This window comes from Salvia splendens, chromosome 9 (genome assembly GCF_004379255.2).
Source record: "Salvia splendens isolate huo1 chromosome 9, SspV2, whole genome shotgun sequence".
In the NCBI taxonomy this organism is placed as follows: Eukaryota; Viridiplantae; Streptophyta; class Magnoliopsida; order Lamiales; family Lamiaceae; genus Salvia; species Salvia splendens.
The window spans coordinates 33,008,921-33,033,289 of record NC_056040.1 but is presented as its reverse complement, the minus strand read 5'-3'; the positions used below and the strand labels follow the sequence as shown (position 1 = coordinate 33,033,289).

Genomic DNA, 24,369 nt, shown 5'->3' with positions numbered 1-24,369 from the left:
CAAAGTCTAAGTCTTTGTTTTAGTAGACCGGTCGTGGGCGTCGTCCAGTCTAAAGTAACACAATCAGTTATGAACAAAGAAAAATAAGAATTTCACAACCCAGATAGGATTAGACTACCTATCGTGAAAGGTTGCAATGTTAGTCCGCATATTTCTAAGCCTTACTGAAATAAGATGACATTGGTGTGGTAGAGCATTGAATTGGATCTAACAGCGAGACAAATCTTTATGCTATCTACTGAAAGACGAGGTGAAACTTCGTCTTTTGTGTGCTCTCCTTCATTCTCTTAGTTTATCGTTGTGGCTTGCTCAGGTTGGATTGTCAAACTGATCCGGCTGGCCAATTGTACGCTTTCTACCTGTGAACACAGGTGAGTGGATCCAATGGAGATTCAGACTGATCAACTTAACTTAATCCTACTTGAGTGAGATGAAAGAAAGAGTTCAAAAGTGTGTTCAAAACCTTAACCCACCATAATATTAACTACTACAGGGAAGTAAGGATCGATCCTACAGAGATGATGTGTTTAGCATTTGTTGTTGGACATGGAATGGGAATGGCTGCGGCCACGCTTTCTAGGGGTGGGTTAAGTTAAACTACTTGACTTGATAAATGAAACTAGCTAAACTGATCAACTTGCTAAGCTCAACTAAATCTACTTGATCAACTCAACTAAACTTTCTCGAAATAGGCAAACAGAATAAAACGAGGACTGTCAGTCGCCTACAAAGTGTACGATAAAGTAAGAACTTTTTAACAACTTCATCTTCTTCACAAAATCAACATGAAAAACAGAGTAAAAGTAGATCTGAACAATAAAGCATCATTCCAACTAGTAATCTAACCTACAACTACGTAAATAAGAAACTAAACCTACAACTACGTAAACAAGAAACTAAACCATGATCATGAAGAAATAAAACATAAACTACTAGATCTAAACATCCTAAACAAACTTAATGACAGTTTACTTCATAACTACACAGAAACATACTCGGGAGCTCAGATCTGACCAAATCAGAACACAACGAAACACTTTGAGCTAAGGTCTGCATCATAAAGTAGAAACCGAAAACAGATCAGAAATACCATGCAAGAAAACAGAACAAATGAACTGGAAACGAAACTATGACTCTAAAATTACTAAACCAAAAACATCAAAGAGTTAACAACACCAAAAGTAAGCTGAGAATAAACTACGAAAGTAGGAAATTGTTTCATCGCTCCTTCTCGAAGCGGAATAACAAAACCGAAAACTAAAAGTGCAGCAAACTAACACCAAACTACCACTAAACTAAACTAAAATAGGATCAAATGTGTGTGCGACGGAATTCAGAAAGATGAAGTAAAAGTGCTCCGATTTCAGCCCTAGAAGAGACCTAAATTCCTAAAGATATTCTAAGAATGCCTGTGAGACCCCCCTTTCATCTCCGACTGGGACCTCCTTTTCTTGTGTTGGGCTTCCTTTATATAGAGAGGCGTAGGGCTCTGATCCATAGGGTACCATCCTCTCTGAAATGTCATTCCTGCCCTTCACTTTGGGGTGGGTCTTCAGCTCTATCTCCCATGCGGAAACTCCTGCTAGCTCCATTTGATTCTGACTTGATCAACTCAACGCCGCAGTTTTTTTACTTCTTTCCTTGATCCGTTCATCCGCCAGTTGATCAACTCTTGTTCTAAAAATGGCAGATTTTTACACATACCTGGCTCAAAATTAGACGTTAGTTTACAGAATTTGATGTAGTTTTATGCTAGAACACATGCGTGAAACGAGCCTCATTAAACTGCTCACACTTAACCCATACTTGTTCTCAAGTATGAAAGAAAAGAAAAAAGAAAAGAGGCAAGTTTCAAAGCATGGTTCTTATTTAAAACAACATAAAACTAAAGCAAAAACGTAAAAGACCTTGAAAAGAAAAACAAATAGGCAAACTAAACACATTGAGAAGTAAAGAGAAAAGACAGAATGGGCAGAACTAGTTTATGTTGTTTGGCAATCGTCCCCAAGGAATCCAATCGTCTACAGTCTCAGATTCCTTTCCCTCCCCTCTTCTACCTAATCATGCTTGTCCGTTTATCAAGATAGCTTCTATCTTTCCAACTGTTGGATTCACTCAGTCACTCAATCCTCAACAGAATTGTTAGGACCATTCTCTCATTCATTTTGCCATACCATTGATGCTCGAGTTCTGTTGACAAAAGCTAACTCCTTAAGGTCTTTATTTAAGTTGTAATGGGGCAAGGGTTGTAGTGTATAAAGGTGAGGGCCATATGAGTTCTAAGTTCATGATGTATGTAGAAGTATGAAGGACATGTGAACTTAGGGACAAAACTAGAACAACCTCCCTATGTACAATCTGAAACCTTGGAACTACCCTTGGCCATTTTGGCCTTATTTATCTATCTTCTTCTTAGGGTCAGGTTATATCATTTTCTGTCCCTTCTATTTTCTATTTCCTCTATCTTTTTTTTGTGTGGGTCAGGTTACCATGTTTCCTGCCCATTTTCTAATTTTCTTTTTCTATCTTTCCCTCTCTTTTCTTTCTGGGTCAGGTTACGATGTTTCCTGCCCGTTTTCTTTCTATCTTTCTGTTTTATACTCCCCTGTTTCACAACCTATCTCCTATCCCGGATGGTGAGCTGCCCCATCTTATCCCCTTGTTCACATGACATAAAGACTTGGGGCTTCCAAAGAAGGGATGGTCAGATTCAGGCTAAAAAATTGTTACTAGGGGGGTGCCTTTACAATGAGGCAGGTTCATCTGGTTCGAAAGAATTTGGCTCAGTTGGTTATTCCTATTGCCTTTAGTCCTTGTTAGTCTATGTCATTTCCCCATAAGCATCAATGGCAGCCTCTCTATTTTTTTATTTTAGTAGGAAGTGTTCTACTCTGGCTTCTAACTCACATTTTAGAGGGCTTCACAGAGGGGTTAGATTAAAGCTACTTCCATCTTTCTTACATCCTCCAAGCAGATTTTGATTTATTAAAGAAGGGAATCTCACAAATCAACATGCATCCTCTCTTCAATCACTCTTACTAAGGGAATCTTGCCACTATTTTCTTAAACCAGTTCTTATCTAAAAACACAAAAGAAAAAACAACTAACATACAACCCTACTGACTCAAGCTTACACATGTTGACACTAACTACACCAACTGTCCCCTCCTCTCACTTCATTACAGCTTGTCCTCAAGTGACTTGATGAAGTGCAAAACATGGTTGTTAGTGTCAAAACAGAGAAACAAACTTCTCACACTTAGACCAAGCAGTGGGATAAGTGGGAGAAATTAGACTAGAAACACAAACAACTAAAACAGAAAAACAGACAAACTTCTCACACTTAGACCAAGAAATGGGCTAAGTGTGAAAAGAACATATAGAAAACCAAAACTACACAAAACATATTTTTTTAACAAAAACTTCTCATACTTAGACCATGCAATGGGCTAAGTGTAGGAAGAACACAGAATATACACAAACATACAGACATTGAAAACAAACAAACTTCTCACACTTAGACCAAGAAGTGGGCTAAGCGTGAGAAGAACACAAAAAGCATGAACATTATATATATACAAGCAAAAAAGAGCATGTTTATAAACAGAAAGAGCATGCTTAAGTTAAAAAGTGAAAAACTCGAACCAAAAAGTAACATTAACTTGGTTCGTTAGCTTAGTTCTTTTTGTGGCTCCCTTGGGAGCCAGACTGCTTCTCCAACTTATCCTCTTGGCCGTGGATGAGGCAGGTAGATCAGAGGGTGGTTGGATGGTGGTGGTGGTGGTGATCTTCCTTCTTCTTGGTGTCCTGGTCGAGGTCGTTTCTGGAGTTGTTTTGTAACGCCCGTACTTTTAAGTACTAATTTAATATATATGTCGTGTTTTAGTTAAAATAAAATTTTGTCGTCATGCTTTGCTTCTCGTTGTTTTTTTTTTAAATTTTATGAAGTATAGTATTTATGGTACTTGGAACAACACCAAGTTACTACGAGGCAAATAATAATTTGTCTAAACAGATGAAAACGAACAAAAATAAATTAATTTACTTGGGCCGACCCAAATCAATTCAAATCAAGTCCAAATTTCCTTAACAATTTTAAAAGAGTGTGGGGCCATCAAATTCCCTTATATTTTTAGCCCAACTCCACAAATAATTGTTGAGCCAATTCATTCATTTTTTTTGCAAGCCCAAATTTCTTCATCTCTCTTTCCCCTGCGCCAACTTCTCCATCCATGGGGACTCTCTAGCTTCAAGTAACCTTCCACCCTCCATCTTCCACAATTCAATTATGCAAAATCAAAGGTCACACAAATTTAATTCTAGGATTATTTATCTCCTCTCCTACCCTTTCACTTCAACATTCTTTGTTCAAGCAAAAATCAGTGAGAGAGAGGGAGAGCCGAGAGAGAAACGAGAGAGTGAAGAAATTTGCTGCCCTGTTTTGTTTCAATCACAACCAAGCCAAGGTAAATTCTTTTCACCAAATCATAGCTCAAGCAATTAAATTCTATTCCAATTCAAAACAATTACTCAATCTGTGACAGAAACAATCTGCCAAGTCAAGGAGTTCATCCCCCTCGGCCCAACCAATTTCATAACAATGAAGGTATAAATCCTTTTCCCAAATTGCAAGTCATGTTAGCATTTTGTACATCATACGCGCGCATAACTCAAACCAATCGAACAATCCCAATCAAACTTTCTCTCGGCAAAATAAAAATCGAAATAAAATTTAGTGAGAGAACTTATCTTGCGGATTGAATCGGGGTGGGTCAAGTTGTTTCGGGGCTGTTTGGAGGGAATCGGGGCTGTTTCAGGCTTGTGCGGGGCTGTTCGGGTTAGATGCGGTGATGTTCCTGGGCTGCACGACCACCGACGGCTCGGTGCATGTAACATCCCAAACTTTTGTGACTCTTTTAATACGTTATTGGAATTTATGATACTTTTGTTTCTATGTGATTAAGTGAGTTGCGTGAAATAAATTGTCGTGGTTAATGTGAATGATGAGCTTGAGTTTTTATTTTTTATTTTTTCCAATGAGGGAAAATAATTAATAGGATCATGCATTTATTCTTTCTCAAGTCAATTCATTGAAAAATTCGGCCCTCCCTAATTATTGAAATAGTACTTCTTTTTGTGGATTTAATTAATTGTTTTGGGACATTATTCCATATTAAATCCAAACCAATGGACCTTAAATTACACTACATGAAATTCGAACTCCATCCTTTTATCCTTGGGAGTTTCAAAAATCTCCAATAGGAGATTGGATTATTTTTCGTTTGATTTAATTGGTGCTTTATTGACTCTCTTCTTTTGAATATAATCCAATTAAATCATGTTATATTTTATTTCTTCACCCCAAAATAAATAGAGAGTTGAGATTTTTGCCTTGGCTATTTGAGCCTAATTTTTTCGGCCCCCTCCAATAAATTTTGGAGAGTATTTTATTTGTTTCCTATTTTGTGGAATCCTTTTTTTATTCAAATAAATTCCTATGTCTAATTAATTGGGGGTGTGAATATTTTCCTTCTATTCTCCTCCATATCACACGCCCCTATGCTTATATTTTTCCTTGTGGGAATTTAAATAATTGTTACCTATTTTATGGGAGCCTTTTCCATAAAGAAATTACCAAATTTGAATCCCATTCTATTTAATTGGGGATTTAAATAATATCTTTGTGCAATGACCCAAGAATTTTCGGCCCCCACCCCTATTATTTCCTACTTGGAGATTTAATTTATTTGTTCCCTTATATTCATTATATTTATTTCCTAAGTTATGAATATATTCTCCAAGAAGATACCAAATAAATTCCTTGTTGTGCACATGGAATTTTCGAAATTCCCTCACCTCCCACAAGCCTATTTTATTCTTTTAATTGTGGGATTTTTATTTGTTAGCCTATATTTTAATTCCCCACAATTTATTTATTTAATTTACCCATGTATTAAACCTAGCAAATAAATAGCAATTAAACAAACCCTAGCCCCCACTCTCCCTACAATTTTCGCCCCCTCTCTTCTCCCTCTCTCACATGCTTCATTCTTCTCCCACTCTCCCATCTCCAAAAAATCTTCCATCCAACTCGTGTTCTTGCAATCCATTGAAGTTATTTTCGAGAGTCTCCGACGAATCGCTTAATCCATCGTTTCTACCGATTCGTTTTGTGTCAAAGAAGGTATATTGCTCACTTCTTATCATCCTATCCGTTTTGACCATGTTCTTGAGTCCTACATGTATGTAGAGGGTGTAGGTTCGATAGATCGCAAGTTTTAACGGGAGGGAAAGTGTGCTTCGTAAGAACTTGTTGTTTTTGGCGTTGTTGTTTGAAATCATGTGAGTTGGATCGATTTATTGGGTGAATAATATGAGTTTGTATGCAAATATGTGTATGAGGAATGTGTAAGCATGATTATGTGTTTTCGAGCATGAAAAATCGGTGGTTGTGTTGTGGAAGTTTAAAAACCCTATTTTCGAACTTGAACCAGAAATCTGTGATGCATGACCAGTGACTTATGATCTGTGTTTGACCCATCAAACGAACGAACTTTGCTATTAAATGTTTACTGAGTAAACTTTAAGGTGTTTTCAGTGTCCCGTGTGAATTTCAGCCTGTTTTATCGAAAAATGAATTTTTAATAAATTTTTGAAGTTGACTGCGCAAATCGGCCAGAAACGTGAGTTCTCGCCATGAATGTTTCGTTTTCTGTTTGACTGACCACATTACCTCCGATTGATGTGATTCTTGAACTATATGAATATTTGAAGTGTCTTCTAAGTCGTGTTAAATTTTCAGCCTTTTTAGGCATCGGATGAATTTATGGTGAATTTGTCAAATGAACTGCGCAATACTGTCGGAAATTGTATGTTACGACCAGAGAGTTTAATATGTGATATGACTGACTAAATGACGTGATTTCGGTGTGAAAATTTTCATGTATGAACTTGAATGTGTCTTCTGTATTGTGACCAAAATTTAGCTTCATTTGAGGTCGGGTAAATTTATAGTAATTTTTATAAAACGGTCGTGCAGTTCTGCCAGTTTTCTGCCTTGTTAAAATAACTCTTATTTTCAAGTTTAAAAGTATTGTATGATGCATGTATGTCCAAGGAACGTGTCTAAATGGTGTAAGCACTTGTGATAAGTTGTAATGCGATACGTGTGTCTTTACACCTTTTTGACGTATGTTGGGTTGGGGGATTGAGAAAGACGATGAGAGAGAGACGATAGGACATGCATAGTAATATGTTGAAGTGTGAGGCTGACTTATGTTGTCGTTGACAAGGGTGTTGTGTATTCGTGAACTCAAGGATTGAGAGTTGCTAAGTTGGATCGCGAGCCGTCCTTGCATATTATTACTGTGTACACTGGTAGGATCGCGAGCCGTCCTTGCAAGTCGGCCGGTCTCGTGGGCGAATAGTGTGGCCACACTATCGTCGCACTGTGATGTGATTGATGGATTGATGTGAAAAGTGGGGAGATAAATTGTCTGGCCAGACTTGAATATTTTTGTGTTTCTCGTGATATTTTCTTACTACATAAAACTCGAGATCACTGGTATGGATGACATAACTATTATTAAAATGTTTTCGGCATGAGCCCATTGAGTACAACAAGTACTCAGCCCTGCATATTATTTTCTTATGTGCAGGTTGAGCGGGATGTTGCGGTGGATGTTGAGCTGGCTTAAGTACTTAGGATGCGTTGTGTCGTCATACATAGGCGTCGTCCTTGACTCTCCTTGAACCGTATTTTCCGCTGCTATAACTTGAACTATGACTCAAGACTTAATCTTTCCTTTATGTTTTGTGTGTGAACATGTATGGTGGTGATGAGTTTTAAACTAGTGTTTACGTTGTCTTTTTAAAATTTTATTCTTCTTGATTTAAGTTAAGTATTTGTTCAACTTTAGTTAGTTGATGTATTTCTTAAGTCTAATTTTTCCCGTTGTCCTTTTTAAAAGTATTTTACCTTATGTCTTTTCAATTTTTTTTTAACTTTAAACTCTTTAAACTAAGTTGTTTTCTTCCTTTAAGTTAATCAAGATGTTCTTTTTAAATTGTTATCCATGCATGTCGGTCACGATCGCCGCGTTGTGGTACCCTTGTATGGGCGGTCGTGACAGAGTGGTATTAGAGCTTTGTTCTTTCGCTCTGGTCCGAGTGTCTTCTTTTACTTTGAGTCTAAGTTAGTGAACCCTTTTTGACTAGAAGTGTCACGAAGGCTCAACATCCAAAACATCACGCTCAACCGATGAAAGTGAGGTATGTTTAAATTGTTGAAAGTATGGAAGATTGATGCATGAAAATGTATGATGATATGATATGACGTTGACAAGTTACGCATGTGAATGAATGATATGCATAAGGATGAGTTGTAATGGAATGATTATGTGAGCATGAACTTAGTGATGTTGCTAAATGTGTATAATGCGCGAAAATACTACCACGATAGCATGCAAAGATATGAAACGTTAAGACAACGACAAATTTTCAAACTACGCGACAAACTTAAGAACTTTTTCGAACAAACAATAATACTTTTGGTGTTTTAAAAGAAACTTTCGTCTTCACATAGATGGTGCGAACGAAATGAACCGCGCTCAAGAGCAGCCAGTATAGTGCCAGAATGCGACAAGCGATATACGATTACGACCACTATGAGAGAGAGGAAGGCAAAGCCTTGAGAGAGGTTGTTGCCCGTTTTGAGACCCTATGGCGAGATGTCTGCGGGTACCATGTAACGGCCTACGGTGGCATAAGGAGACTAATTGAGTTGATGCCCGATAATTGGGAGCCTTGGATGGAAACAACAGCCAGTCGGTTCACGTGGTACGAACCAAGAAACCAGATGATGGCTGGCGACATGAAAGGTTTTCTAAAGGCCTTAACGTGTGCTTTGATTGACTCACGTTCCGAGCGACCACCGTCGACACAAGAAGGAAAAGATGAAACGGTATGGGAAGACAAAGACGTGATCGAGGTTAAACCCACGGCAGAAAGAGAAGCCGTACCACAAGAAAGCATGGTTCCGGGTTTTGAGGATGATTATGTGGAAGATAGCATGGATATCGAAGAAGCCCTCCGCATGGTTGACGAGTATCACGTAGAAGAGGAAGAGGATCCGGAAGAGGAAGAAGACCCGGAAGAGGATCTTAACACTAGATAGATGAGTAATGTTGTTTTTTTCCTTAAGTTGTTAAGACGATGGAAGTAGTACCTTTTTGTTTTCCGAACGAATGCTTTTGTTTTCCTTTCCACGTTGTTTACAGAAGTTTCCCTTTTCACGTGCCTTTAGTACTTGTGTTATTTTACCGTATCGTACGCGTGCTTGAAAGCGATGATGTTTTAATAACGATGTACTCACAAAGGTGCTAACTTGTGTTTTAGATCAACATGCCCCCAAGACGTAGACGTGGTCCGCGTGTGGAGAACAATGTGGGGGAACAGACAGAAGGAAGTGTTGGGAATCCGCCCCCGCCTCCACCACCACCTCTACCCCAACCAAACGAAAGGGAGTACATCAAAGCCTTTCGGAAAGAGAACCCACCCAAGTTCGATGGATTGGGAGAGCCCCCGAAGGCGGAGGCATGGGTACGCGACATTGAGCGTGTCTTTGCGTTTATGGGATGCACGGACAGAGAACGCCTGGCCTGCGTGACGTATCAGCTGACAGGACCCGCTGACTTTTGGTGGGAAACGAAGAAGAGAACTTTGGACCCCGCTCGCCGTGAGGCGCTTACTTGGGAGGAGTTTAAGGAAGAAGTTTACAATAAGTATGTTCCCATGAGTTATCGACGGGCGAAGGTAGTGGAGTTCCACACTTTAAAACAAGGAAGTATGACGGTCACGGAGTATGACCGCGCCCTATGTGAGATGACTCGTTATGCGCCAAAATTGGTGGATACAGACGAGAAGATGGCCGCGAAGTTCCGTTCCGGCCTTAGGCCAGAGATAAGGGTAGCAGTGGCTAGTCGCAGGGGAATTCCTTATTCCGAGGTATTGGGCTGTGCCTTAGATGTGGAGGAAGCACTGCCCAAGAATGAGAGGACAACAAACCCTACCCCATCTGCACCCCAAGCGAACTTTAGAGACAAGAGGAAATAGGAGGGAAACCGAGCTCCTTTTGACAAGAGGCGTTTCTCCACTTTTCGGCAACCACAGAATCATGGGCGCCAAATTGTGCCACATCAAAGGGGAAACCCGCAGAGAATACCCTACTGTAATCGGTGCTCCAAGCATCATGTTGGGGAGTGCCGAGTTGGAGGCATTCGGTGTTATGCCTGCGGTGGAAATGGGCACGTGTCTCGAGAGTGCCCAAACAACAACAAAGGTGGAGTGAAGAATGGGCAAGGACAGAGACCACCACAGCAGCCTCAACCAATCCGACAAGTGGCCCCACAGCAAGCAAGGGCATATGCGCTCAAAGGGAATCAAGGGCAGGAACCCCAAGCCAGCAAGGGCAAAGAGAATTTGGCAGGTATGGGAAAGCTCCAACAACTGCCTATTATTGTGCTGTTTGATACGGGTGCTTCGCATTCTTTTATTTCCATGTCATGTGTGAATGCCTTAGAACTCCCTACTGCAATGCTTGAATCGAATTTGAATGTATCTTCACCGGTTGGAGGATTGATTGACATTGTGAGAACTTGCTCGAACATAGAGTTTGTGTTAGGAGAATTAGGAGTAGTGGCCCAGCTTTTGTACGTTATGCCTTTGGAGAATGTAGACATAATCTTGGGAATGGATTGGCTTACCGAGAACCACGCAACGATTTACTGTAAAGAAAGGCAGATTTCTTTTCAAGCCCCGGGCGAAGAGCCGGCTATCTTGTATGGGATCTCCATGAACCGACGAACCTCCATAATCTCTGCTTTGTAAGCTACTACGATGATAAAAAAAGGGCGTCCGGCGTATCTGGTGTACTTGAATGGGGAGGAAAAGAAGGATTTGAAAGTGGAAGACGTGGCAGTAGTGCGAGATTTTCCCGATGTGTTTCCAGAAGCTTTGCCAGGACAGCCACCCGACAGACAAGTAGAGTTCACTATTGATTTGGAACCAAGGTCGGCGCCAGTATCAAAGGCGCCATACCGAATGGCCCCTAAGGAGTTGGCCGAGTTGAAGGTTCAGTTGCAGGAACTGATAGACTTGGGTTTCATTCGACCCAGTGTGTCACCATGGGGAGCGCCAGTTTTGTTCGTTAAGAAGAAGGATGGAACGATGAGGATGTGCATCGACTACCGAGAGCTTAACAAGATGACCTTGAAGAATAAGTACCCACTGCCAAGGATTGACGACTTGTTTGACCAACTTCGAGGAGCGGGCGTATTCTCGAAAATGGATTTGAGATTAGGATATCATCAACTAAAGGTCCGAAGAGAGGATGTGCCTAAGACTGCTTTTCGCACTCGTTATGGCCATTATGAATTCGTCGTGATGCCATTTGGGCTGACCAACGCCCCAGCCGTTTTCATGGACTTGATGAACCGAGTTTTCCACGAGTATCTTGACAAGTTTGTGTTAGTCTTCATCGACGACGTGTTGGTATACTCGAAGAACGAGGAGGAGCATGGACAGCACCTACGAACAGTGTTGGAAACGTTGCAAGGGGAGAAACTTTATGCCAAGTTTAGTAAGTGTGAGTTTTGGTTGACTCGAGTGAACTTCCTTGGTCATATTGTGACAGAAAATGGTATTCAAGTAGACCCAGCAAAGGTCGAGGCCGTACAGAATTGGAAATCGCCGAAAACGCCAAGTGAAATCCGCAGTTTCTTGGGATTGGCGGGATATTATCGACGATTCATCGAGGGATTCTCTAAGATTGCGAGACCGATGACGCAACTAATAAAGAAAGGAATTAAGGTGGTTTGGACGCCAGAGTGCGAGGCGAGTTTCCAACTATTAAAGGAGAAATTGACTACAACACCAGTCCTAGCGGTACCAGAACCCGACAAGGACTTCGCCGTCTATACGGACGCGTCGAAAGTAGGACTAGGGTGTGTGTTAATGCAAGATGGGAAGGTGATAGCATATGCTTCCCGACAGTTGAGACCGAATGAGTTGAATTTTCCGACGCACGATTTGGAGTTAGCAGCAGTGGTGCATGCACTGAAAATTTGGAGACATCATCTCTACGGAGTGAGATGCGAAATCTACACCGATCACAAGAGTCTCAAGTACTTCTTCGAGCAGAAGGAGCTAAACATGCGACAACGACGTTGGTTAGAGGTCGTGAAAGACTATGACTGCGGTATTAATTACCATCCGGGCAAGGCGAACGTGGTCGCCGATGCTTTGAGTAGGAAGAACCAACCTCAACTGGCTTATTTCCTAACGCAAGAGGAAGCGCTGATTCACGAGTTCGACAAGATGAGAGTGGAGATAGTGAAAGCGCCCGAGACGGTGGGTGCAAGATTGGCGACGCTAGTGATTGAGCCAGATTTGAGGACCAAGCTCATAGAAGCCCAGCGACGTGATGGAAAGTTGGAGGAATTACGTGCGAAGGTGAGAGCCGAGAAGCTTGATCATTACCGTGAGGAGGCGGATAATGCTTTGACGTATGATGGATGATTGTGTGTGCCAAGCGATGAGGTGCTAAAAGAGGAGATTTTGAGTGAAGCGCACGACACGCCTTACACCGCACACCCCGGAAGCACGAAGATGTATCGGGATTTGAAACAACGGTTTTGGTGGAATGGAATGAAAGGAGACGTAGCGTCATTTGTGGAACGATGTCTAGCATGCCAACAAGTGAAGGCCTTACACCAACGGCCATATGGGAACTTACAACCGCTCGAAATTCCCGAATGGAAGTGGGAGCATCTAGCTATGGATTTCGTGACGGGTTTGCCAAAGTCATAGAAGGGTAACACTGCGATCTGGGTGATCATTGATCGACTTACTAAAAGCGCGCACTTCTTACCGATTAAGATTACTTATGGCGCGGACAAGTTAGCTAGGCTCTACGTGAACAAGATTGTGCGATTGCATGGAGTGCCAAAGACCATTGTATCCGACAGCGATACGAAGTTCACATCAAAGTTTTGGATGAGTTTGCAACGAGAATTGGGCACACAACTGAACTTCAGCACTGCATATCACCCGCAATCGGATGGGCTGTCAGAGAGGACGATTCAGACACTTGAAGATATGTTGCGAGCAGTTGTCTTAGATCGAGGGGAAAGTTGGGAAACGGTTCTACCATTGGTTGAATTCGCCTACAACAATAGCTATCAAGCGACGATCGATATGGCTCCGTATGAAGCCCTGTACGGCAGAAAGTGTCAATCCCCACTTTATTGGGATGAAGTTGGCGAGAGGAAGATGTTAGGACCCGACGCTATAAAGGATCAAGGAAGCTCAAGATAGACAGAAGTCGTATGCTGATGTGCGTCGAACGGAAATTAAATTCGACGTTGGTGACAAAGTGTTCTTGAAAGTATCTCCGACGAGAGGAGTTGTGAGATTTCGAGTGAAGGGCAAGCTGAAACCGCGTTTTGTGGGACCGTACGAGATCATCGACGAAGTAGGTCCTGTAGCGTACCGATTAGCGTTACCTCCCAGCTTTGGGAACGTGCACAACGTATTCCACGTGTCGCAGTTGCGCAAGTACGTGTTCGACCCCAAGCATGTGATTCATCAAGAGGAAGTGATCCTAACCCCCGACATGAGCTACGAGGAAAGACCCGAAGCAATACTAGATCGGAAGGTACAAGAGCTTCGAAACAAGTCGATAGCGTCCGTGAAGGTGTTGTGGAAGCACCATGGTCCCGAGGAAGCTACGTGGGAGTTAGAAGATAAGATGAAAGAAAAGTTTCCCGAGCTGTTTGTGTGAGACGTTTAAATTTCGGGATGAAATTTCTATTTAGAGGGGAAGGATGTAACATCCCAAACTTTTGTGACTCTTTTAATACGTTATTGGAATTTATGAAACTTTTGTTTCTATGTGATTAAGTGAGTTGCGTGAAATAAATTGTCGTGGTTAATGTGAATGATGAGCTTGAGTTTTTATTTTTTTTTCCAATGAGGGGAAATAATTAATAGGATCATGCATTTATTCTTTCTCAAGTCAATTCATTGAAAAATTCGGCCCTCCCTAATTATTGAAATAGTACTTCTTTTTGTGGATTTAATTAATTGTTTTGGGACATTATTCCAAATTGGGGGTGTGAATATTTTCCTTCTATTCTCCTCCATATCACACGCCCCTATGCTTATATTTTTCCTTGTGGGAATTTAAATAATTGTTACCTATTTTATGGGAGCCTTTTTCATAAAGAAATTACCAAATTTAAATCCCATTCTATTTAATTGGGGATTTAAATAATATCTTTGTGCAATGACCCAAGAATTTTCGGCCCCCACCCCTATTATTTCCTACTTGGAGATTTAATTTATTTGTTCCCTTATATTCATTATATTTATTTCCTAAGTTATGAATATATTCTCCAAGAAGATACCAAATAAATTCCTTGTTGTGCACATGGAATTTTCGAAATTCCCTCACCTCCCACAAGCCTATTTTATTCTTTTAATTGTGGGATTTTTATTTGTTAGCCTATATTTTAATTCCCCACAATTTATTTATTTAATTTACCCATGTATTAAACCTAGCAAATAAATAGCAATTAAACAAACCCTAGCCCCCACTCTCCCTACAATTTTCGCCCCCTCTCTTCTCCCTCTCTCACATGCTTCATTCTTCTCCCACTCTCCCATCTCCAAAAAATCTTCCATCCAACTCGTGTTCTTGCAATCCATTGAAGTTATTTTCGAGAGTCTCCGACGAATCGCTTAATCCATCGTTTCTACCGATTCGTTTTGTGTCAAAGAAGGTATATTGCTCACTTCTTATCATCCTATCCGTTTTGACCATGTTCTTGAGTCCTACATGTATGTAGAGGGTGTAGGTTCGATAGATCGCAAGTTTTAACGGGAGGGAAAGTGTGCTTCGTAAGAACTTGTTGTTTTTGGCGTTGTTGTTTGAAATCATGTGAGTTGGATCGATTTATTGGGCGAATAATATGAGTTTGTATGCAAATATGTGTATGAGGAATGTGTAAGCATGATTATGTGTTTTCGAGCATGAAAAATCGGTGGTTGTGTTGTGGAAGTTTAAAAACCCTATTTTCGAACTTGAACCAGAAATCTGTGATGCATGACCAGTGACTTATGATCTGTGTTTGACCCATCAAACGAACGAACTTTGCTATTAAATGTTTACTGAGTAAACTTTAAGGTGTTTTCAGTGTCCCGTGTGAATTTCAGCCTGTTTTATCGAAAAATGAATTTTTAATAAATTTTTGAAGTTGACTGCGCAAATCGGCCAGAAACGTGAGTTCTCGCCATGAATGTTTCGTTTTCTGTTTGACTGACCAAATTACCTCCGATTGATGTGATTCTTGAACTATATGAATATTTGAAGTGTCTTCTAAGTCGTGTTAAATTTTCAGCCTTTTTAGGCATCGGATGAATTTATGGTGAATTTGTCAAATGAACTGCGCAATACTGTCGGAAATTGTATGTTACGACCAGAGAGTTTAATATGTGATATGACTGACTAAATGACGTGATTTCGGTGTGAAAATTTTCATGTATGAACTTGAATGTGTCTTCTGTATTGTGACCAAAATTTAGCTTCATTTGAGGTCGGGTAAATTTATAGTAATTTTTATAAAATGGTCGTGCAGTTCTGCCAGTTTTCTGCCTTGTTAAAATAACTCTTATTTTCAAGTTTAAAAGTATTGTATGATGCATGTATGTCCAAGGAACGTGTCTAAATGGTGTAAGCACTTGTGATAAGTTGTAATGCGATACGTGTGTCTTTACACCTTTTTGACGTATGTTGGGTTGGGGGATTGAGAAAGACGATGAGAGAGAGACGATAGGACATGCATAGTAATATGTTGAAGTGTGAGGCTGACTTATGTTGTCGTTGACAAGGGTGTTGTGTATTCGTGAACTCAAGGATTGAGAGTTGCTAAGTTGGATCGTGAGCCGTCCTTGCATATTATTACTGTGTACACTGGTAGGATCGCGAGCCGTCCTTGCAAGTCGGCCGGTCTCGTGGGCGAATAGTGTGGCCACACTATCGTCGCACTGTGATGTGATTGATGGATTGATGTGAAAAGTGGGGAGATAAATTGTCTGGCCAGACTTGAATATTTTTGTGTTTCTCGTGATATTTTCTTACTACATAAAACTCGAGATCACTGGTATGGATGACATAACTATTATTAAAATGTTTTCGGCATGAGCCCATTGAGTACAACAAGTACTCAGCCCTGCATATTATTTTCTTATGTGCAGGTTGAGCGGGATGTTGCGGTGGATGTTGAGCTGGCTTAAGTACTTAGGATGCGTTGTGTCGTCATACATAGGCGTCGTCCTTGACTCTCCTTGAACCGTATTTTCCGCTGCTATAACTTGAACTATGACTCAAGACTTAATCTTTCCTTTATGTTTTGTGTGTGAACATGTATGGTGGTGATGAGTTTTAAACTAGTGTTTACGTTGTCTTTTTAAAATTTTATTCTTCTTGATTTAAGTTAAGTATTTGTTCAACTTTAGTTAGTTGATGTATTTCTTAAGTCTAATTTTTCCCGTTGTCCTTTTTAAAAGTATTTTACCTTATGTCTTTTCAATTTTTTTTTTAACTTTAAACTCTTTAAACTAAGTTGTTTTCTTCCTTTAAGTTAATCAAGATGTTCTTTTTAAATTGTTATCCATGCATGTCGGTCACGATCGCCGCGTTGTGGTACCCTTGTATGGGCGGTCGTGACAGAGTGGTATTAGAGCTTTGTTCTTTCGCTCTGGTCCGAGTGTCTTCTTTTACTTTGAGTCTAAGTTAGTGAACCCTTTTTGACTAGAAGTGTCACGAAGGCTCAACATCCAAAACATCACGCTCAACCGATGAAAGTGAGGTATGTTTAAATTGTTGAAAGTATGGAAGATTGATGCATGAAAATGTATGATGATATGATATGACGTTGACAAGTTACGCATGTGAATGAATGATATGCATAAGGATGAGTTGTAATGGAATGATTATGTGAGCATGAACTTAGTGATGTTGCTAAATGTGTATAATGCGCGAAAATACTACCACGATAGCATGCAAAGATATGAAACGTTAAGACAACGACAAATTTTCAAACTACGCGACAAACTTAAGAACTTTTTCGAACAAACAATAATACTTTTGGTGTTTTAAAAGAAACTTTCGTCTTCACATAGATGGTGCGAACGAAATGAACCGCGCTCAAGAGCAGCCAGTATAGTGCCAGAATGCGACAAGCGATATACGATTACGACCACTATGAGAGAGAGGAAGGCAAAGCCTTGAGAGAGGTTGTTGCCCGTTTTGAGACCCTATGGCGAGATGTCTGCGGGTACCATGTAACGGCCTACGGTGGCATAAGGAGACTAATTGAGTTGATGCCCGATAATTGGGAGCCTTGGATGGAAACAACAGCCAGTCGGTTCACGTGGTACGAACCAAGAAACCAGATGATGGCTGGCGACATGAAAGGTTTTCTAAAGGCCTTAACGTGTGCTTTGATTGACTCACGTTCCGAGCGACCACCGTCGACACAAGAAGGAAAAGATGAAACGGTATGGGAAGACAAAGACGTGATCGAGGTTAAACCCACGGCAGAAAGAGAAGCCGTACCACAAGAAAGCATGGTTCCGGGTTTTGAGGATGATTATGTGGAAGATAGCATGGATATCGAAGAAGCCCTCCGCATGGTTGACGAGTATCACGTAGAAGAGGAAGAGGATCCGGAAGAGGAAGAAGACCCGGAAGAGGTTCTTAACACTAGATAGATGAGTAATGTTGTTTTTTTCCTTAAGTTGTTAAGACGATGGAAGTAGTACCTTTTTGTTTTCCGAACGAATGCTTTTGTTTTCCTTTCCACGTTGTTTACAGAAGTTTCCCTTTTCACGTGCCTTTAGTACTTGTGTTATTTTACCGTATCGTACGCGTGCTTGAAAGCGATGATGTTTTAATAACGATGTACTCACAAAGGTGCTAACTTGTGTTTTAGATCAACATGCCCCCAAGACGTAGACGTGGTCCGCGTGTGGAGAACAATGTGGGGGAACAGACAGAAGGAAGTGTTGGGAATCCGCCCCCGCCTCCACCACCACCTCTACCCCAACCAAACGAAAGGGAGTACATCAAAGCCTTTCGGAAAGAGAACCCACCCAAGTTCGATGGATTGGGAGAGCCCCCGAAGGCGGAGGCATGGGTACGCGACATTGAGCGTGTCTTTGCGTTTATGGGATGCACGGACAGAGAACGCCTGGCCTGCGTGACGTATCAGCTGACAGGACCCGCTGACTTTTGGTGGGAAACGAAGAAGAGAACTTTGGACCCCGCTCGCCGTGAGGCGCTTACTTGGGAGGAGTTTAAGGAAGAAGTTTACAATAAGTATGTTCCCATGAGTTATCGACGGGCGAAGGTAGTGGAGTTCCACACTTTAAAACAAGGAAGTATGACGGTCACGGAGTATGACCGCGCCCTATGTGAGATGACTCGTTATGCGCCAAAATTGGTGGATACAGACGAGAAGATGGCCGTGAAGTTCCGTTCCGGCCTTAGGCCAGAGATAAGGGTAGCAGTGGCTAGTCGCAGGGGAATTCCTTATTCCGAGGTATTGGGCTGTGCCTTAGATGTGGAGGAAGCACTGCCCAAGAATGAGAGGACAACAAACCCTACCCCATCTGCACCCCAAGCGAACTTTAGAGACAAGAGGAAATAGGAGGGAAACCGAGCTCCTTTTGACAAGAGGCGTTTCTCCACTTTTCGGCAACCACAGAATCATGGGCGCCAAATTGTGCCACATCAAAGGGGAAACCCGCAGAGAATACCCTACTGTAATCGGTGCTCCAAGCATCATGTTGGGGAGTGCCGAGTTGGAGGCATTCGGTGTTATGCCTGCGGTGGAAACGGGCACGTGTCTCGAGAGTGCCCAAACAACAACAAAGGTGGAGTGAAGAATGGGCAAGGACAGAGACCACCACAGCAGCCTCAACCAATCCGACAAGTGGCCCCACAGCAAGCAAGGGCATATGCGCTCAAAGGGAATCAAGGGCAGGAACCCCAAGCCAGCAAGGGCAAAGAGAATTTGGCAGGTATGGGAAAGCTCCAACAACTGCCTATTATTGTGCTGTTTGATACGGGTGCTTCGCATTCTTTTATTTCCATGTCATGTGTGAATGCCTTAGAACTCCCTACTGCAATGCTTGAATCGAATTTGAATGTATCTTCACCGGTTGGAGGATTGATTGACATTGTGAGAACTTGCTCGAACATAGAGTTTGTGTTAGGAGAATTAGGAGTAGTGGCCCAGCTTTTGTACGTTATGCCTTTGGAGAATGTAGACATAATCTTGGGAATGGATTGGCTTACCGAGAACCACGCAACGATTTACTGTAAAGAAAGGCAGATTTCTTTTCAAGCCCCGGGCGAAGAGCCGGCTATCTTGTATGGGATCTCCATGAACCGACGAACCTCCATAATCTCTGCTTTGTAAGCTACTACGATGATAAAAAAAGGGCGTCCGGCGTATCTGGTGTACTTGAATGGGGAGGAAAAGAAGGATTTGAAAGTGGAAGACGTGGCAGTAGTGCGAGATTTTCCCGATGTGTTTCCAGAAGCTTTGCCAGGACCGCCACCCGACAGACAAGTAGAGTTCACTATTGATTTGGAACCAAGGTCGGCGCCAGTATCAAAGGCGCCATACCGAATGGCCCCTAAGGAGTTGGCCGAGTTGAAGGTTCAGTTGCAGGAACTGTTAGACTTGGGTTTCATTCGACCCAGTGTGTCACCATGGGGAGCGCCAGTTTTGTTCGTTAAGAAGAAGGATGGAACGATGAGGATGTGCATCGACTACCGAGAGCTTAACAAGATGACCTTGAAGAATAAGTACCCACTGCCAAGGATTGACGACTTGTTTGACCAACTTCGAGGAGCGGGCGTATTCTCGAAAATGGATTTGAGATTAGGATATCATCAACTAAAGGTCCGAAGAGAGGATGTGCCTAAGACTGCTTTTCGCACTCGTTATGGCCATTATGAATTCGTCGTGATGCCATTTGGGCTGACCAACGCCCCAGCCGTTTTCATGGACTTGATGAACCGAGTTTTCCACGAGTATCTTGACAAGTTTGTGTTAGTCTTCATCGACGACGTGTTGGTATACTCGAAGAACGAGGAGGAGCATGGACAGCACCTACGAACAGTGTTGGAAACGTTGCAAGGGGAGAAACTTTATGCCAAGTTTAGTAAGTGTGAGTTTTGGTTAACTCGAGTGAACTTCCTTGGTCATATTGTGACAGAAAATGGTATTCAAGTAGACCCAGCAAAGGTCGAGGCCGTACAGAATTGGAAATCGCCGAAAACGCCAAGTGAAATCCGCAGTTTCTTGGGATTGGCGGGATATTATCGACGATTCATCGAGGGATTCTCTAAGATTGCGAGACCGATGACGCAACTAATAAAGAAAGGAATTAAGGTGGTTTGGACGCCAGAGTGCGAGGCGAGTTTCCAACTATTAAAGGAGAAATTGACTACAACACCAGTCCTAGCGGTACCAGAACCCGACAAGGACTTCGCCGTCTATACGGACGCGTCGAAAGTAGGACTAGGGTGTGTGTTAATGCAAGATGGGAAGGTGATAGCATATGCTTCCCGACAGTTGAGACCGAATGAGTTGAATTTTCCGACGCACGATTTGGAGTTAGCAGCAGTGGTGCATGCACTGAAAATTTGGAGACATCATCTCTACGGAGTGAGATGCGAAATCTACACCGATCACAAGAGTCTCAAGTACTTCTTCGAGCAGAAGGAGCTAAACATGCGACAACGACGTTGGTTAGAGGTCGTGAAAGACTATGACTGCGGTATTAATTACCATCCGGGCAAGGCGAACGTGGTCGCCGATGCTTTGAGTAGGAAGAACCAACCTCAACTGGCTTATTTCCTAACGCAAGAGGAAGCGCTGATTCACGAGTTCGACAAGATGAGAGTGGAGATAGTGAAAGCGCCCGAGACGGTGGGTGCAAGATTGGCGACGCTAGTGATTGAGCCAGATTTGAGGACCAAGCTCATAGAAGCCCAGCGACGTGATGGAAAGTTGGAGGAATTACGTGCGAAGGTGAGAGCCGAGAAGCTTGATCATTACCGTGAGGAGGCGGATAATGCTTTGACGTATGATGGATGATTGTGTGTGCCAAGCGATGAGGTGCTAAAAGAGGAGATTTTGAGTGAAGCGCACGACACGCCTTACACCGCACACCCCGGAAGCACGAAGATGTATCGGGATTTGAAACAACGGTTTTGGTGGAATCGAATGAAAGGAGACGTAGCGTCATTTGTGGAACGATGTCTAGCATGCCAACAAGTGAAGGCCTTACACCAACGGCCATATGGGAACTTACAACCGCTCGAAATTCCCGAATGGAAGTGGGAGCATCTAGCTATGGATTTCGTGACGGGTTTGCCAAAGTCATAGAAGGGCAACACTGCGATCTGGGTGATCATTGATCGACTTACTAAAAGCGCGCACTTCTTACCGATTAAGATTACTTATGGCGCGGACAAGTTAGCTAGGCTCTACGTGAACAAGATTGTGCGATTGCATGGAGTGCCAAAGACCATTGTATCCGACAGCGATACGAAGTTCACATCAAAGTTTTGGATGAGTTTGCAACGAGAATTGGGCACACAACTGAACTTCAGCACTGCATATCACCCGCAATCGGATGGGCTGTCAGAGAGGACGATTCAGACACTTGAAGATATGTTGCGAGCAGTTGTCTTAGATCGAGGGGAAAGTTGGGAAACGGTTCTACCATTGGTTGAATTCGCCTACAACAATAGCTATCAAGCGACGATCGATATGGCTCCGTATGAAGCCCTGTACGGCAGAAAGTGTCAATCCCCACTTTATTGGGATGAAGTTGGCGAGAGGAAGATGTTAGGACCCGACGCTATAAAGGATCAAGGAAGCTCAAGATAGACAGAAGTCGTATGCTGATGTGCGTCGAACGGAAATCAAATTCGACGTTGGTGACAAAGTGTTCTTGAAAGTATCTCCGACGAGAGGAGTTGTGAGATTTCGAGTGAAGGGCAAGCTGAAACCGCGTTTTGTGGGACCGTACGAGATCATCGACGAAGTAGGTCCTGTAGCGTACCGATTAGCGTTACCTCCCAGCTTTGGGAACGTGCACAACGTATTCCACGTGTCGCAGTTGCGCAAGTACGTGTTCGACCCCAAGCATGTGATTCATCAAGAGGAAGTGATCCTAACCCCCGACATGAGCTACGAGGAAAGACCCGAAGCAATACTAGATCGGAAGGTACAAGAGCTTCGAAACAAGTCGATAGCGTCCGTGAAGGTGTTGTGGAAGCACCATGGTCCCGAGGAAGCTACGTGGGAGTTAGAAGATAAGATGAAAGAAAAGTTTCCCGAGCTGTTTGTGTGAGACGTTTAAATTTCGGGATGAAATTTCTATTTAGAGGGGAAGGATGTAACATCCCAAACTTTTGTGACTCTTTTAATACGTTATTGGAATTTATGAAACTTTTGTTTCTATGTGATTAAGTGAGTTGCGTGAAATAAATTGTCGTGGTTAATGTGAATGATGAGCTTGAGTTTTATTTTTTTTTCCAATGAGGGGAAATAATTAATAGGATCATGCATTTATTCTTTCTCAAGTCAATTCATTGAAAAATTCGGCCCTCCCTAATTATTGAAATAGTACTTCTTTTTGTGGATTTAATTAATTGTTTTGGGACATTATTCCAAATTAAATCCAAACCAATGGACCTTAAATTACACTACATGAAATTCGAACTCCATCTTTTTATCCTTGGGAGTTTCAAAAATCTCCAATAGGAGATTGGATTATTTTTCATTTGATTTAATTGGTGCTTTATTGACTCTCTTCTTTTGAATATAATCCAATTAAATCATGTTATATTTTATTTCTTCACCCCAAAATAAATAGAGAGTTGGGATTTTTGCCTTGGCTATTTGAGCCTAATTTTTTCGGCCCCCTCCAATAAATTTTGGAGAGTATTTTACTTGTTTCCTATTTTGTGGAATCCTTTTTTTTATTCAAATAAATTCTTATGTCTAATTAATTGGGGGTGTGAATATTTTCCTTCTATTCTCCTCCATATCACACGCCCCTATGCTTATATTTTTCCTTGTGGGAATTTAAATAATTGTTACCTATTTTATGGGAGCCTTTTTCATAAAGAAATTACCAAATTTAAATCCCATTCTATTTAATTGGGGATTTAAATAATATCTTTGTGCAATGACCCAAGAATTTTCGGCCCCCACCCCTATTATTTCCTACTTGGAGATTTAATTTATTTGTTCCCTTATATTCATTATATTTATTTCCTAAGTTATGAATATATTCTCCAAGAAGATACCAAATAAATTCCTTGTTGTGCACATGGAATTTTCGAAATTCCCTCACCTCCCACAAGCCTATTTTATTCTTTTAATTGTGGGATTTTTATTTGTTAGCCTATATTTTAATTCCCCACAATTTATTTATTTAATTTACCCATGTATTAAACCTAGCAAATAAATAGCAATTAAACAAACCCTAGCCCCCACTCTCCCTACAATTTTCGCCCCCTCTCTTCTCCCTCTCTCACATGCTTCATTCTTCTCCCACTCTCCCATCTCCAAAAAATCTTCCATCCAACTCGTGTTCTTGCAATCCATTGAAGTTATTTTCGAGAGTCTCCGACGAATCGCTTAATCCATCGTTTCTACCGATTCGTTTTGTGTCAAAGAAGGTGAGTTGGATCGATTTATTGGGTGAATAATATGAGTTTGTATGCAAATATGTGTATGAGGAACGTGTAAGCATGATTATGTGTTTTCGAGCATGAAAAATCGGTGGTTGTGTTGTGGAAGTTTAAAAAACCCTATTTTCGAACTTGAACCAGAAATCTGTGATGCACGACCATTAACTTATGATCTGTGTTTGACCCATCAAACGAACGAATTTTGCTATGAAATTTTTAATGAGTAAACTTCAAGGTGTTTTCTATGTCTCCTGTGAATTTTAGCCTGTTTTATCGAAAAATGAATTTTTAATAAATTTTTGAAGTTGACTGCGCAAATCGGCCAGAAACGTGAGTTCTCGCCATGAATGTTTCGTTTTCCGTTTGACTGACTAAATGACCTCCGATTGATGTGATTTTTGAACTGTATTAAAATTTGAAGTGTCTTCTGAGTCGTGTTAAATTTTCAGCCTTTTTGGGCATCGGATGAATTTATGGTGAATTTTTCAAATGAACTGCGCAATACTGTCGGAAATTGTATGTTA

At 41.6% G+C, this 24,369-nt stretch overlaps 1 protein-coding gene across 1 annotated transcript; it reads left to right on the top strand.

Moving 5' to 3' along the window:
* The first annotated feature begins 9,402 nt into the window (after nt 1-9,402).
* On the top strand, nt 9,403-17,285 carry LOC121749447. Its single transcript, XM_042144016.1, has 3 exons — nt 9,403-10,005; nt 10,171-10,486; nt 17,242-17,285. The coding sequence occupies exons 1-3, from the start codon at nt 9,403-9,405 to the stop codon at nt 17,283-17,285; spliced, it is 963 nt and encodes a 320-aa protein (XP_041999950.1).
* The last annotated feature ends 7,084 nt before the right edge of the window (nt 17,286-24,369 follow it).